The following is a 13979-nucleotide window of genomic DNA, read 5'->3' as shown; positions in this document are numbered from 1 at the left end:
TTTATATGAGAGATATGTTTTATGGTCATGCTCCGATGGTGAATGGTTTATTCTTAATGAATCTCGAGCGTAATGCTACACATGTTCATAGTGTGAATACCAAAAGATGTAAGGTTGATAATGATAGTCCCACATACTTGTGGCACTGCCGCCTTGGTCACATAGGTGTCAAACGCATGAAGAAGCTCCATGCAGATGGACTTTTAGAGTCTCTTGATTACGAATCATTTGACACATGCGAACCATGCCTCATGGGTAAAATGACCAAGACCCCGTTCTCAGGAACAATGGAGCGAGCAACCAACTTATTGGAAATCATACATACTGATGTGTGCGGTCCAATGAGCGTTGAGGCTCGCGGTGGCTATCGTTATGTTCTCACCCTCACTGATGACTTGAGTAGATATGGGTATGTCTACTTAATGAAACATAAGTCTGAGACCTTTGAAAAGTTCAAGGAATTTTAGAGTGAGGTTGAGAATCAACGTGACAGGAAAATCAAGTTCTTGCGATCAGATCGTGGGGGAGAATACTTGAGTCACGAATTTGGCACACACTTAAGAAAATGTGGAATAGTTTCACAACTCACGCCGCCTGGAACACCTCAGCGTAATGGTGTGTCCGAACGTCGTAATCGCACTCTATTAGATATGGTGCGATCTATGATGTCTCTTACTGATTTACCGCTATCATTTTGGGGCTATGCTTTAGAGACTGCCGCATTCACTTTAAATAGGGCACCGTCGAAATCCGTTGAGACGACACCGTATGAATTATGGTTTGGTAAGAAACCTAAGCTGTCGTTTCTAAAAGTTTGGGGATGCGATGCTTATGTCAAGAAACTTCAACCTGAAAAGCTCGAACCCAAGTAGGAAAAATGCGTCTTCATAGGATACCTTAAAGAAACTATTGGGTATACCTTCTACCTCAGATCCGAAGGCAAGATCTTTGTTGCCAAGAATGGATCCTTTCTAGAGAAGGAGTTTCTCTCGAAAGAAGTAAGTGGGAGGAAAGTGGAGCTTGATGAAGTACTGCCTCTTGAAGCAGAGAGTAGCGCAGCTCAGGAAAATGTTCCTGTGGTGCCTGCACCAATTAGAGAGGAAGTTAATGATGATGATCAAGATACTTCTGATCAAGCTCCTACTGAACTTCGAAGGTCCACAAGGACACGTTCCGCACCAGAGTGGTACGGCAACCCTGTCTTGGAAATCATGTTGTTAGATAACGGTGAACCTTCGAACTATGAAGAAGCGATGGCGGGCCTGGATTCCGACAAATGGCTGGAAGCCATGAAATCCGAGATAGGATCCATGTATGAAAACGAAGTATGGACTTTGACTGACTTACCCGATGATCGGTGAGCCATAGAAAATAAATGGATCTTTAAGAACAAGACAGACGCGGATGGTAATGTGACCATCTATAAAGCTCGGCTTGTCGCTAAGGGTTATCGACAAGTTCAAGGGGTTGACTACGATGAGACTTTCTCACCTGTAGCGAAGCTGAAGTCCGTCCGAATCATGTTAGCAATTGCCGCATTCTATGATTATGAGATATGGCAAATGGACGTCAAAACGGCATTCCTTAATGGTTTCCTTAAGGAAGAATTGTATATGATGCAGCCGGAAGGTTTTGTCGATCCTAAGAATGCTGACAAGGTGTGCAAGCTCCAACGCTCGATTTATGGGCTGGTGCAAGCATCTTGGAGTTGGAACATTCGCTTTGATGAGATGATCAAAGCGTTTGGGTTTATGCAGACTTATGGAGAAGCCTGCGTTTACAAGAAAGTGAGTGGGAGCTCTGTAGCATTTCTCATATTATATGTAGATGACATACTTTTGATGGGAAATGATATAGAGCTTTTGGACAGCATTAAGGCCTACTTGAATAAGAGTTTTTCAATGAAGGACCTTGGAGAAGCTGCTTATATATTAGGCATCAAGATCTATAGAGATAGATCAAGACGCCTCATAGGTCTTTCACAAAGCACATACCTTGATAAGATATTGAAGAAGTTCAATATGGATCAGTCTAAGAAGGGGTTCATGCCTGTGTTGCAAGGTGTGAAATTGAGCTCAGCTCAATGTCCGACCACGGCAGAAGATATAGAAGAGATGAGTGTCATTCCCTATGCCTCAGCCATAGGGTCTATTATGTATGCCATGCTGTGTACCAGACCTGATGTAAACCTTGCCGTAAGTTTGGTAGGTAGGTACCAAAGTAATCCCGGCAAGGAACACTGGACAGCGGTCAAGAATATCCTGAAGTACCTGAAAAGGACTAAGGAAATGTTTCTCGTTTATGGAGGTGACGAAGAGCTCGTCGTAAAGGGTAACGTCGACGCTAGCTTCGACACAGATCTGGATGACTCTAAGTCACAAACCGGATACGTGTATATTTTGAATGATGGGGCAGTAAGCTGGTGCAGTTGCAAGCAAAGCGTTGTGGCGGGATCTACATGTGAAGCCGAGTACATGGCAGCCTCGGAGGCAGCACACGAAGCAGTCTGGGTGAAGGAGTTCATTACCGACCCAGGAGTCAAACCCAATGCGTCGGGCCCGATGACTCTCTTCTGTGACAACACTGGAGCTATTGCCCTTGCCAAGGAGCCCAGGTTTCATAGGAAGACCAGGCATATCAAACGTCGCTTCAACTCCATTCGTGAAAGTGTTCAAAATGGAGACATAGAGATTTGTAAAGTACATACGGACCTGAATGTAGCAGATCCGTTGACTAAACCTCTCCCTAGAGCAAAACATGATCAACACCAGAATACCATGGGTGTTCGATTCATCACAATGTAACTAGATGATTGACTCTAGTGCAAGTGGGAGACTGTTGGAAATATGCCCTAGAGGCAATAATAAAATGATTATTATATTTCCTTGTTCATGATAATTGTCTATTATTCATGCTATAATTGTATTATCCGGAAATCGTAATACATGTGTGAATACATAGACCACAATGTGTCCCTAGTGAGCCTCTAGTTGACTAGCTCGTTGATCAACATATAGTCATGATTTCCTGGCTATGGACATTGGGATGTCATTGATAACGGGATCACATCATTAGGAGAATGATGTGATGGACAAGACCCAAACCTAAGCATAGCACAAAGATCGTGTAGTTCGTTTGCTGTAGCTTTTCTGGATGTCAAGTATCATTTCCTTAGACCATGAGATTGTGCAACTCCCGGATGCCGTAGGAGTGCCTTGGGTGTGCCAAACATCACAACGTAACTGGGTGACTATAAAGGTACATTACAGGTATCTCCGAAAGTGTCTGTTGGGTTGGCACGAATCGAGACTGGGATTTGTCACTCCGTATGATGGAGAGGTATCTCTAGGCCCACTCGGTAATGCATCATCATAATGAGCTCAATGTGATAAAGTGGTTGATCACGGGATCATGCATTACGGTACGAGTAAAGTGACTTGCCGGTAACGATACTGAACGAGGTATTGGGATACCGACGATCGAGTCTCGGGCAAGTAACGTACCGATTGACAATGGGAATTGAGTACGGGATTGATTAGGTCCTCGACATCGTGGTTCATCCGATGAGATCATCGAGGAGCATGTGGGAGCCAACATGGGTATCCAGATCCCGCTGTTGGTTATTGACCAGAGAGTCGTCTCGGTCATGTCTGCTTGTCTCCCGAACCCGTAGGGTCTACACACTTAAGGTTCGGTGACGCTAGGGTTGTATAGATATGAGTATGCAGTAATCCGAAAGTTGTTCGGAGTCCCGGATGAGATCCTGGACGTCACGAGAAGTTCCGGAATGGTCCGGAGGTGAAGAATTATATATAGGAAGTGTTATTTCGGCCATCGGGAAAATTTCGGGGTCACCGGTATTGTACCGGGACCAACGTATGGGTCCCGGGGGTCCACCGGGTGGGGCCACCCATCCCGGAGGGCCCCAAGGGCCGAAGTGGGGAGGGGAACCAGCCCTTAGTGGGCTGGTGTGCCCCCCCTTGGGCCCCCCCATGCGCCTAGGGTTGGGAACCCTAGGGGAGGGGGCGCCTCCACTTGCCTTGGGGGGTACTCCACCCCCTTGGCCGTCGCCCCCCCTAGGAGATCCCATATCCTAGGGCCGGCGCACCCCCCTAGGGGGCCTATATAAAGGGGGGAGGGATGGCAGCCACACCTCAAGCCTTGGCGCCTCCCTCTCCCCTGCTACACCTCTCCCTCTCCCAGAAGCTCGGCGAAGCCCTGCTGCGGTGACTGCTGCATCCACCACCACGCCGTCGTGCTGCTGGATCTTCATCAACCTCTCCTTCCCCTTGCTTGATCAAGAAGGAGGAGACATCACGCTGACCGTACGTGTGTTGAACGCGGAGGTGCCGTCCGTTCGGCGCTAGGATCTCCGGTGATTTGGATCACAACGAGTACGACTCCCTCATCCCCGTTCTTTGAACGCTTCCGCTCGCGATCTACAAAGGTATGTAGATGCATCCGATCACTCGTTGCTAGATGAACTCATAGATGGATCTTGGTGAAAAAGTAGGATTTTTTTTTGTTTTCTGCAACGTTCCCCAACATAAGCCTTGCAAGCATTGCAGCTAATGAGTTAGTTGCGGGATTATGTATTATAGAACGAGTAAATAGACTTGCCGGTAACGAGATTGAACTAGGTATTGAGATACCGACGATCGAATCTCGGGCAAGTAACATACCGATGACAAAGGGAACAACGTATGTTGTTATGCGGTTTGACCGATAAAGATCTTCGTAGAATATGTGGGAACCAATATGAGCATCCAGGTTCCGCTATTGGTTATTGACCGGAGACGTGTCTCGGTCATGTCTACATAGTTCTCGAACCCATAGGGTCCGCACGCTTAAAGTTCGATGACAGTTATATTATGAGTTTATGTGTATTGATGTACCGAAGGTAGTTCGGAATCCCGGATGAGATCGGGAACATGACGAGGAGTCTCGAAATGGTCGAGACGTAAAGATCGATATATTGGACGACTATATTCGGACATCGGAAAGGTTCCGAGTGATTCGGGTATTTTTCGGAGTACCGGAGAGTTACGGGAATTCGCTGGGGAGTATATGGGCCTTATTGGGCTTTAGGGGAAAGAGAGAGGAGAGGTTGGGCGCCCCCAAGGCCTAGTCCGAATTGGACTAGGGGGAGGGGCTGCGCCCCCTCCTTCCTTCTCTTCTCTCTTCCCTTGCCTTGACTCCTACTCCTACTACTTGGAAGGGAGGAATCCTACTCCCGGTGGGAGTAGGACTCCTCCAGGGCGCGCCATAGGGGCCGGCCCTCTCCCCCCTCCTCCACTCCTTTATATACGTGGCCAGGGGGCACCCCATAGACACAACAATTGATCTCTTGATCTCTTAGCCGTGTGCGGTGCCCCCCTCCACCATAATCCACCTCGGTTATATCGTAGCGGTGCTTAGGCGAAGCCCTGCGTCGGTAGAACATCATCATCGTCACCACGCCGTCGTGCTAACGAAACTCTCCCTCAACACTCGGCTGGATCGGAGTTCGAGGGACGTCATCGAGATGAACGTGTGCAGAACTCGGAGGTGCCGTGCATTCGGTAATTGATCGGTCGGATCGTGAAGACGTACGACTACATCAACCACGTTGTGCTAACGCTTCTGCTTTCGGTCTACGAGGGTACATGGACAACACTCTCCCCTCTCGTTGCTATGCATCACCATGATCTTGCGTGTGCGTAGGAAATTTTTGAAATTACTACGTTCCCCAACAGTCCAGGCGTTATCACACGCAATTTCGGACCACACCCCGTTGCTTGTTGACTCTAGCGATCCTACCCATGTGGGCAATAAGGACACCTTTTCTTTCGAATTATCGTGGTTTGATAGAGAAGGGTTCCTTGATTTGATTGCTAGAGAATGGGCAAAAAAATCAGGAGGAAGGTCTCCTGTTGAAAGGTGGCAGAATAAGATTAGGCATCTGCGAAGATTCCTTCGTGGATGGGCTAAAGATACGCATGTGATTTATAAGGCTGAGAAGAAAAGGCTTCCTTTTCTTATTCAATCCCTAGATTTAAAAACCGAGTCCACTATCTTAGATACCTGAGAGCTGGAAACTAAGGTGGAGGCGGAGTTGAGACTGAGAGAACTTCTTCGGGAGGAGGAATTGAAGTGGGCATTGGAAGCTAAGGTTCGCAAAATCATCCAAGGGGATGATAACACTCAGTTCTTCCATATGATTGCAAATGGAAAACACCGCAAGAAGAGGATATTTTAGCTAGAGCAGGACGAGGGGACGATTTTAGGACAAGAGAATCTGAAAGTGTATATCACCAATTACTATAAGCAGCTGTTTGGGCCTCCGGAGGATAACTTTGTGTCCTTAGATGAGTCCAGGGTTGAGGATGTTCCTCAACTTGCGTCAGACGAGAATGAGATTTTGACTGCCCCATTTACGGAGAAAGAGGTGTTTGAGGCAATTTCACAAATGATAAACAATAAGGCTCCAGGGCCGGATGGTTTTCCGATGGAGTTTTATAAAAAATGCTGGCATATTATCAAAGGGGACTTGCTTCCGATGTTCCATGATCTATTCTCTGGACAGCTTCAGTTATTTCAGCTTAATTTTGGAACGATAACTCTACTCCCTAAGAAAATAGAGGCCGTTCGTATTGAGCAGTTCAGGCCTATCTATCTTCTTAATGTCAGTTTCAAAATTTTCACCAAGGTTGGGACTAATAGGCTTACGCAAATTGCGCACTCTATGGTGCAGCCGTCCCAAACGGCTTTCATGCCGGATAGAAACATCCTAGAAGGGGTTGTCATCCTGCATGAAACGCTCCATGAAATCCACACAAAAAAACTGGGCGGAGTTGTTTTCAAAGTGGACTTTGAGAAAGCATACGATAAGGTCAAATGATCCTTCCTTCAACAGGCTTTGCATATGAAAGGTTTTGATCAGGCCTGGAGACACCAGGTAGACTCTTTTACGCAAAAATGGAGTGTTGGGATTAAAGTGAATGATGATATATGTCACTATTTCCAAACACACAAAGGGGTGAGGCAAGGAGATCCGACGTCACCTATCCTCTTCAACATAGTGGTCGATATGTTGACAATTCTCATAGGAAGGGCTAAGATGCGGGTAAGGTAGGTGGCCTTGTCCCCCACTTAGTTGATGGAGGTGTATCCATTCTACAGTATGCCAATGATACTATCACCTTCATGGAGCACGATTTAGCAAAAGGGCGAAACATGAAGCTAGTGTTATGCTTATTCGAACAATTGACCGGGTTAAAGATTAATTTCCATAAGAGCGAACTGTTCTGTTTCGGGAGAGCTAATGATGACCAAGATGCGTACAAACAATTGTTCGGATGTGAATTGGGGGTTTTACCTTTCACGTATCTAGGTATACCAATTCATGATCGTAAGCTGACCAACAGAGAAGGACCGGTCGTGCCTCTCCGAAAGGAAAGAAAACACGTTTTGTTTTTTCTTGTTTTGCGTTCAGAAAGGAAAAAAATGCATTTTTTTCGTTCCACGAGAGGCACAGGTTTACTTCTCGTGGAGGCACGAATTTGCTTCTGTGAGAGGCACGGTCATGCTTCTCGAAAAAACAAACGCTTTCTTCTTTTTTGTTCCGCGAGTGACACGTATTTACTTCTCGTGGAGGCACGGATTTGCTTTCGCGAGAGGCACGGTCATGCCTCTCGGAAAGAGAAAAAACATGTTTTCCTTTTTTTCCGTTCGGCGAGAGGTACGGATTTGCTTTCGCGAAAGGCACAGTCGTGCCTCTCGGAAAAGAAAAAAACATGTGTTTTTTGTTCCATGGTAGGCATGGATTTGCTTCAGTGGGTGGCACGGTCATGCCTCTCGAAAAGAAAAAAAACACATTTTTTCTTCGTTCCGCAAGAGGCACGGTTTTACTTCTCGTAAAGGCACATATTCGCTTCCGCGAGAGGAACGATCGTGCCTCTTAGAAGGGAAAAATGTATCTTTTTCTTGTTTCACAAAAGGCACGGATTTACTCGTGATTTGGTCCGATCTTTTCATGAAAAAAGTTCGTCAAATCTATCAACACAGATTAATTTTGAACATCTCGACATGAAGAATCCAACGATGAAAACAATTCGAGATTTGTACCCACAGTTTAAGAGATAAAATGTTTTAAATAAACAAATCTACGAAAAAGTGAAAACTCATTGCGAAAAGTGACGCACATAAAGCGCGTCACTTGTTGTGACCTGACAAGATGGGAGTGTTCCTTGTAAGGAGTACTCCGCGCGTACTTTCTAATGGTATGAGTTTTGGACTATACAACTCATTTTATGTTGGTCAAATTATATATCAAGTGATATGCATAATAAGCCTTATAAACCAAAAAGAAAGCAATACATTGCAACTGGCGAGAAAACATATACTAATAACAACAACGGGGACACATTACACAATGAACAACCGGAAAAAAGAAGACCATACTTCAAACTCATGCGGGCTGCATTCAAATCCAAAGTTTGGTTTTCCCTGGGTTTTTCTTTCGACGGCATCACACATCAGAGCTCTCCCATCCTCTTGGCGCATTCCACGCTGCAGTCCAGCGTCTCCTCCACACCATACTTGAACCTGAATCCCAGATCCACAAGCTTGCTCGAATCACCCTTCACCCTCACCCCCTCTCCCGCCACCCTACACCACCATCACCACCACAGAAAAACAAGCACAAATTGATCAACCAAGCCACAGATAATAATATCCGAGAACATAGAGAAGGAAGACTAGGTCGATCGATTGCATATACATACTTCTTGAGCAGTATCTTGTGCTCCGGGTAGCGGGCGGCGAAGCGGGCGAGGTAGTCCTCCATGTTGGGGTACCCGACGGCGCAGAGGAAGCGGCCGGCCACGGACGGCTGGTCCATGCAGAAGAGGTGCGCCTCGCAGACGTCCTCGATGTGCACCAGCGGCACGGAGCCGCAGAGCGCCTGTATGAACTTGAGGGAGTTGTGGTGCATCTCGTTGCCGGTGAGCGGCGCCACCACCACGGGGATGCTGCTCCACAGGATGGGCTGGATGGTGTCGCCGCCGACGAGCCCGCACGCCAGCGTCACCACCTCGAACGCCCTGCCCTCCGACTTGTCGTTGTACCCCAGCAGCTCCTCCTCCGACAGCCGCTTGGACGACACGTACGCCTGCGTACACGCCAACACGTCGCCGTTAGTTGCTGGTACACCCAGCTGATATGGATCGGCTGTCCGAGAGAGTGTGGATACTTACGTCGAGGTGAACGTTGCTGTAACCGTAGGAGAGGTTGAGCGGCGACCAGCAGGACTCGTTCATGCTGTCCTTGTACCCGTCGCCGTCCTCCTTGAGCGGCGAGGCGGCCGTGACGGAGGCCGTGTGGATGACGCGCCGCACCGTCTTGGACCGCTCGCACTGCTGCAGGATGATGCGCGTCGCGTCCACGATCGCTTCCGTTATGTTCTTGTACTGCATGCATATTAACGATGAACACTTTCTTTGTTAACTTATATGTATAAACAGATATGCAACTGTACTGTGCTAAAAAAGTTATATATGTGAAAAAAAGCTGTTAGTATTCAGTAAAATTGATGTACTAACCGCACAACAGTCCCAAGTTGACTATCCTTTGGTATGTGACATATAAAGTATGATTGATTTGATGCCAACAGTTGGCATGTCAATATTCTGCAGATGCCAAACGTTGGCTAGTAATTGGTTAGCTACCAACTTTTCTTGCCAACCTACAAAAAATTATCAACCTTTGGCAACTTTTATTTTATGCAAAATGTTAGTTTGCCAAATATTGGCAGTTCCAAACGTTGTCATCAAACCAACTATGGCCATATATTGGACATGCAGTCGTTGACGTAGCAACGGCACACACCACACAGTGAACCGCTGGTCGGCACGGTCGCAATCTAGAGTGCTTGTCAAACGCATGCACGAAGAAGAGTCCAACACATGGAGCGCCGGAATTCCAATCACGTCCCAATCAAACCGCTCGAGCACTCGACTACGCATGCAGTTTCTAGATCGACTTCTAGTGCCAGCAATAGCCAAGGTCGGTCCGTGTCCGGAGTTTCTCTAATCCGGGTATCTTATCCCGTGCAAAGCTCGGTCATCTGTTAGCCAGAGTCAGCTCAAAAAGAAAAAAAAATCCCGCTTCAAGCGTGGCCGTGGTGCAGAAATGGAGACCACCGAGCGAGTGGACGAGATCGCCCCATGGTGACCATGCGGTTGTGGCTACGGCCGGGATCTCCCCGCCGCTGATGTAACCCACGTTATGGCTGGCGATCTCGTCGCGTCCACGGATGGAATTACTCCCTCCGGTTCTTTTAAGTTCGCATATAAGATTTGTATAAAATCAAGCTTCGTAAAGTTTGATTAACTTTATAAAAAATATCAATATTCATAATATGAAATCAATATCAGTAGATGTCTCATAACTTAATTTTCATATTGTATAGCTTTAACATGGTAAATGTTAGTACTTTTTGTATAAATATGATCAAACTTTATAAAATTTGATTTTAGACAATTTTTATATACAGAGTAAAAGGGACCGGAGGAAGGAGTATTAAGAAGTACCGATCGAGGGTCTATCCTGCCAGCGAGCGTGAAGACAAAAGAGAAAGTCAGCGCGAGGCCATTATATTGGCCGAAAGCCGCCGCCACCGCCTACGATAACAGGGGACAGACCGCGAGTTAAGAACTCCGCACGCCGCCCCTCGCCGGCTATCTGCACTCCAATCAATTTCGTGGTGGAAGTTTGAGTCGATCGCATCGGCACATACCCGGAGTAATAGTAGGTACGTAGTTTATTCTAGTAGTACGAGAAAAATATGCACCGATGTACTAGCTCCTACGTAGTGGTTAAGCGTCACAAAATATTCAGGCACCAGCAGATCGAGCTGTGAGCTCCATCGAGAGGCGGGTGACCAGCCAGATTTTGAGCTCGAGTTTGTCCGATCGTCTTGCGTTACCTTGGTGCTGCTGGAGTCGTGCAGCAGCGGGGTGGCGACGAGGAAGACGAATTCGCAGCCCTGGATGGCCGGCTCGAAGGAGGCGGCGTCGTAGATGTCCGCCTCGAACAGCACCAGCCGCTCCGCCGCGCTGGGGAGCGACCTCAGCAGCCCTGTCTTCTTCTCATCCCCTGCCACGAACGCATTCACCAACGGTTCCGTACGACGATTAGCCTTCTTGCAGCTACAAGGACTTGCGGCCATGGATATTCGGTCTACTCCAGAGTTCCATGCAAAGAATATACTAGGGCTACATGCTAGCTGAACTTACGGAGGGATCTCAAGGTGGCGTGGACGACGCAGCCTCGCTCCAGAAGCTTGCGGACGAGCCAGGCCGCGATGTAGCCGGCGGCTCCGGTGACGCACACCCTGCTCATCTTCCTCACAGCAAGCTTCTCGGACTCTCGGTCTCCCGTGTTCTCTTCTCCTCCGGTCAAGGGAATCGACTCAACTGACTGTGTCGTCCATGGCCCTCTCTGCCGCTTTAAGTAAGGTCACGCCGGCCCGAGACTTCCGTTTCCTCTGCTGGAAAACCGCGTCACGACGCGATGGTTTCGGAGGGCGACTGCCCACCTGCTCTGCTCTGCTATAGCTAACAGACAAATTGTGGTAGTATAAGAATAGCTATTTCCGGATGATGTGTACTACGAGGCACACCGGCGGGTTGCCGAGGTCCAAGGCTTTGTAAAGATCGAACAGCAGTTTCTCGTCCATTGCTGATGTGACGAGATCATGCATGTAAATGCAAGCACATCAGCAGTTGTGTCAGCACGGAGCAAGGTTGTGTTTGGATTATAGATGGGCTTTGACTCGTACTATAAGACAATAACTTCTGATTAATCTCTTAGCCTATTTAAGACAACAATCCCTCATTAATCTCTAACGTCTATTTAGGTGCATGATAAGAGGTGAGAAATTTAGTATCATACTGCTCCAGTAGTAAGAGTGAGACCTCTTTATAAGGGCTACTCTACCACATGTTATTGGAAGCTTCAGAAGAAAAGCTGTATATGTGCGCTCCTCCTCCGTCGCTCGCTTCATCACACTGCGGATTGCGGGAATGAGTGTAGAAAGGTATTGGATGCAACTCAATTGTATTCATCGGAGTTGGTTATAATATATACAACTTGTTTTGCGTGACAAGCCAACTAACCCTACCATATCTCTAGGAGTCAAGCTATACAAGGCTAGAGATCATCGGAAGATCAATTGGAGATAATTACAGATATGTCACGCTCAACACCCCTCCCCCCCCCCCCCCCCCCCCCCCCCCCCGCAGTCGAAGCGTCGATGTCGGCGATGCAAAGACTGGAACGAAACTCCTGAAATACAACGGTTGGCAACCCCTTGGTCATAATGTCAGCAAACTGTTGGGTAGTCGGGACGTGAAGGACACGTAGCTGACTCAACTGGACCTTCTCGCGGACGAAGTGCACATCTTGTTCGATGTGTTTGGTGCGCTTATGCTGCACCGGATTGGTCGCGAGATAGGTGGCCGAAACATTATCACAAAAAATCACCGTATCCTTCGGGATAGGAACCCGAAGTTCACCAAGTAGGTGACGTAGCCAACAAGTCTCAACGACGACGTTGGCAACAACACGGTACTCGGCCTCGGCACTCGAGTGGGAGACAGTGGGCTGCCGCTTAGAGGACCATGAGACAAGCAAGTCGCCTAAGAAGACACAGTAGCCCGGCATGGATCGTCGAGTGTCAGGACAACCAGCCCAGTCCGCATCCGTATAGGCTAGAAGCTCGCTGGAGGCGGAAGCACATAGACGAAGACCATAAGTCGACGTGCCACGGATGTACCGAAGAATACGCTAACCAGAGACCAATGAACATCACGAGGCGAGTGCATATGCAAGCAAACTTGCTGCACCTTCTGGTGAACGTAAGGTACTGAAGTGTGCCAACGATACCGCGGTAGAGAGCAGCATCAGTGGCAGGCTGTCCAGCTGAGGCAGAAAGCTTCGGCTTGGCCTCGGCGGGTGTAGTAGCCGACACGATCCAACATGTCAAGAGCATACTGCCCTTGATGAAAAAAAACCTGAAGCATCACGTCGCACATTCATACCGAGGAAGAAGTGCAACGCGCCCAGGTCCTTCAGGCGAAACTCGGAGCCAAGATGACCAGTGATGTCGCGAAGCATGTCCTCTCGTGATGCAGTGTAACGCCCCGAGACCGATGCACCAGGTGTCTTCCAGTTATTCGCTGTTGTTGCCATGTCATTTGCTTGCGTGTTGCATCTTGCCTTGTCATCATGTGCATTGCATCATCATGTTTTCAAAACTTGGATCCGTTCGGGTCTCCAAGTTCTTTCCGTTATCCGTTCTGAGCCCAGACACACTTACACGCGCTCGCGACACCTCCGAAATAGTATTTTATAAGTGGCCGAAAAGTGTTCTCGGAATAGGGTGAAAGTTGGCGTGCGGTCTTATTATAGTGTAGATAGACCGCCTGTCAAATTTCATCGAGTTCAGAGTCCATTTGATGCCCCAACGGATAACTATAGCGACAGTATAGCCGGTCTATCATCGGATGTTGTCGATCTCCAGAAACAGCTGCCGGGCTGCATTCCTCCTCTTTCCTTGCAGACCACCTCCTCTCTACACAACCCACTATCCCCACCGGCAGCCCACCTATCCCTTCTCGCGTCCGGAGCCGTCCGATGGTGATCGCACAATCCGAAAACCCCTCCTAACCCCTCAAACCCTAGCCCTAGCTATAAAAGGAAGCCCACCTTCCATTTTTGGCAGCAGACAACTCCTTCCTCGAAATCCGTGCGCCGCCAGCCTCCTTCAACCTTCTCGTTTTCCACGCCGGCCTAACCCGCCTCCGCCACTTGGCGCCGCCTGAGCGGTCAGCGCCGCCGCAACCGCCGCCCTCCACCAACGGGAGGCTGCCACGCGCGCCGCGGCCTTCACCCCGCCACCCGGGCCCGCAAAAGCCCATCTGCGGCCCGCCCCGGGC

General features: G+C 48.4%; 1 protein-coding gene across 1 annotated transcript; it reads right to left on the bottom strand.

Annotated features, from left to right (window-relative positions):
* Positions 1-8315: 8315 nt before the first annotated feature.
* Positions 8316-11478, bottom strand: LOC125536278 (putative anthocyanidin reductase). The gene is made up of 5 exons (XM_048699470.1): positions 11277-11478; positions 10967-11136; positions 9237-9449; positions 8766-9151; positions 8316-8649 (listed from the first exon to the last, which is right to left on the bottom strand). Exons 1-5 carry the CDS (start codon positions 11380-11382, stop codon positions 8517-8519), a joined length of 1008 nt encoding a protein of 335 aa, XP_048555427.1. The 5' UTR covers positions 11383-11478; the 3' UTR covers positions 8316-8516.
* Positions 11479-13979: the final 2501 nt, after the last annotated feature.

Source organism: Triticum urartu, chromosome 2 (genome assembly GCF_003073215.2).
Source record: "Triticum urartu cultivar G1812 chromosome 2, Tu2.1, whole genome shotgun sequence".
In the NCBI taxonomy this organism is placed as follows: domain Eukaryota; kingdom Viridiplantae; phylum Streptophyta; class Magnoliopsida; order Poales; family Poaceae; genus Triticum; species Triticum urartu.
The sequence above is the reverse complement of the archived record's forward strand: the minus strand, read 5'-3'. Positions and strand labels throughout refer to the sequence as shown.

Coding starts and splice junctions, on each gene's coding strand:
- LOC125536278 (XM_048699470.1), bottom strand. CDS start 11,382: ATGAGCAGGGTGTGCGTCACCGGAGCCGCCGGCTACATCGCGGCCTGG. Junction 11,137..11,276: donor CGCCACCTTGAGATCCCTCC/GTAAGTTCAGCT, acceptor CGTTCGTGGCAG/GGGATGAGAAGAAGACAGGG. Junction 9,450..10,966: donor ACGACTCCAGCAGCACCAAG/GTAACGCAAGAC, acceptor ATATGCATGCAG/TACAAGAACATAACGGAAGC.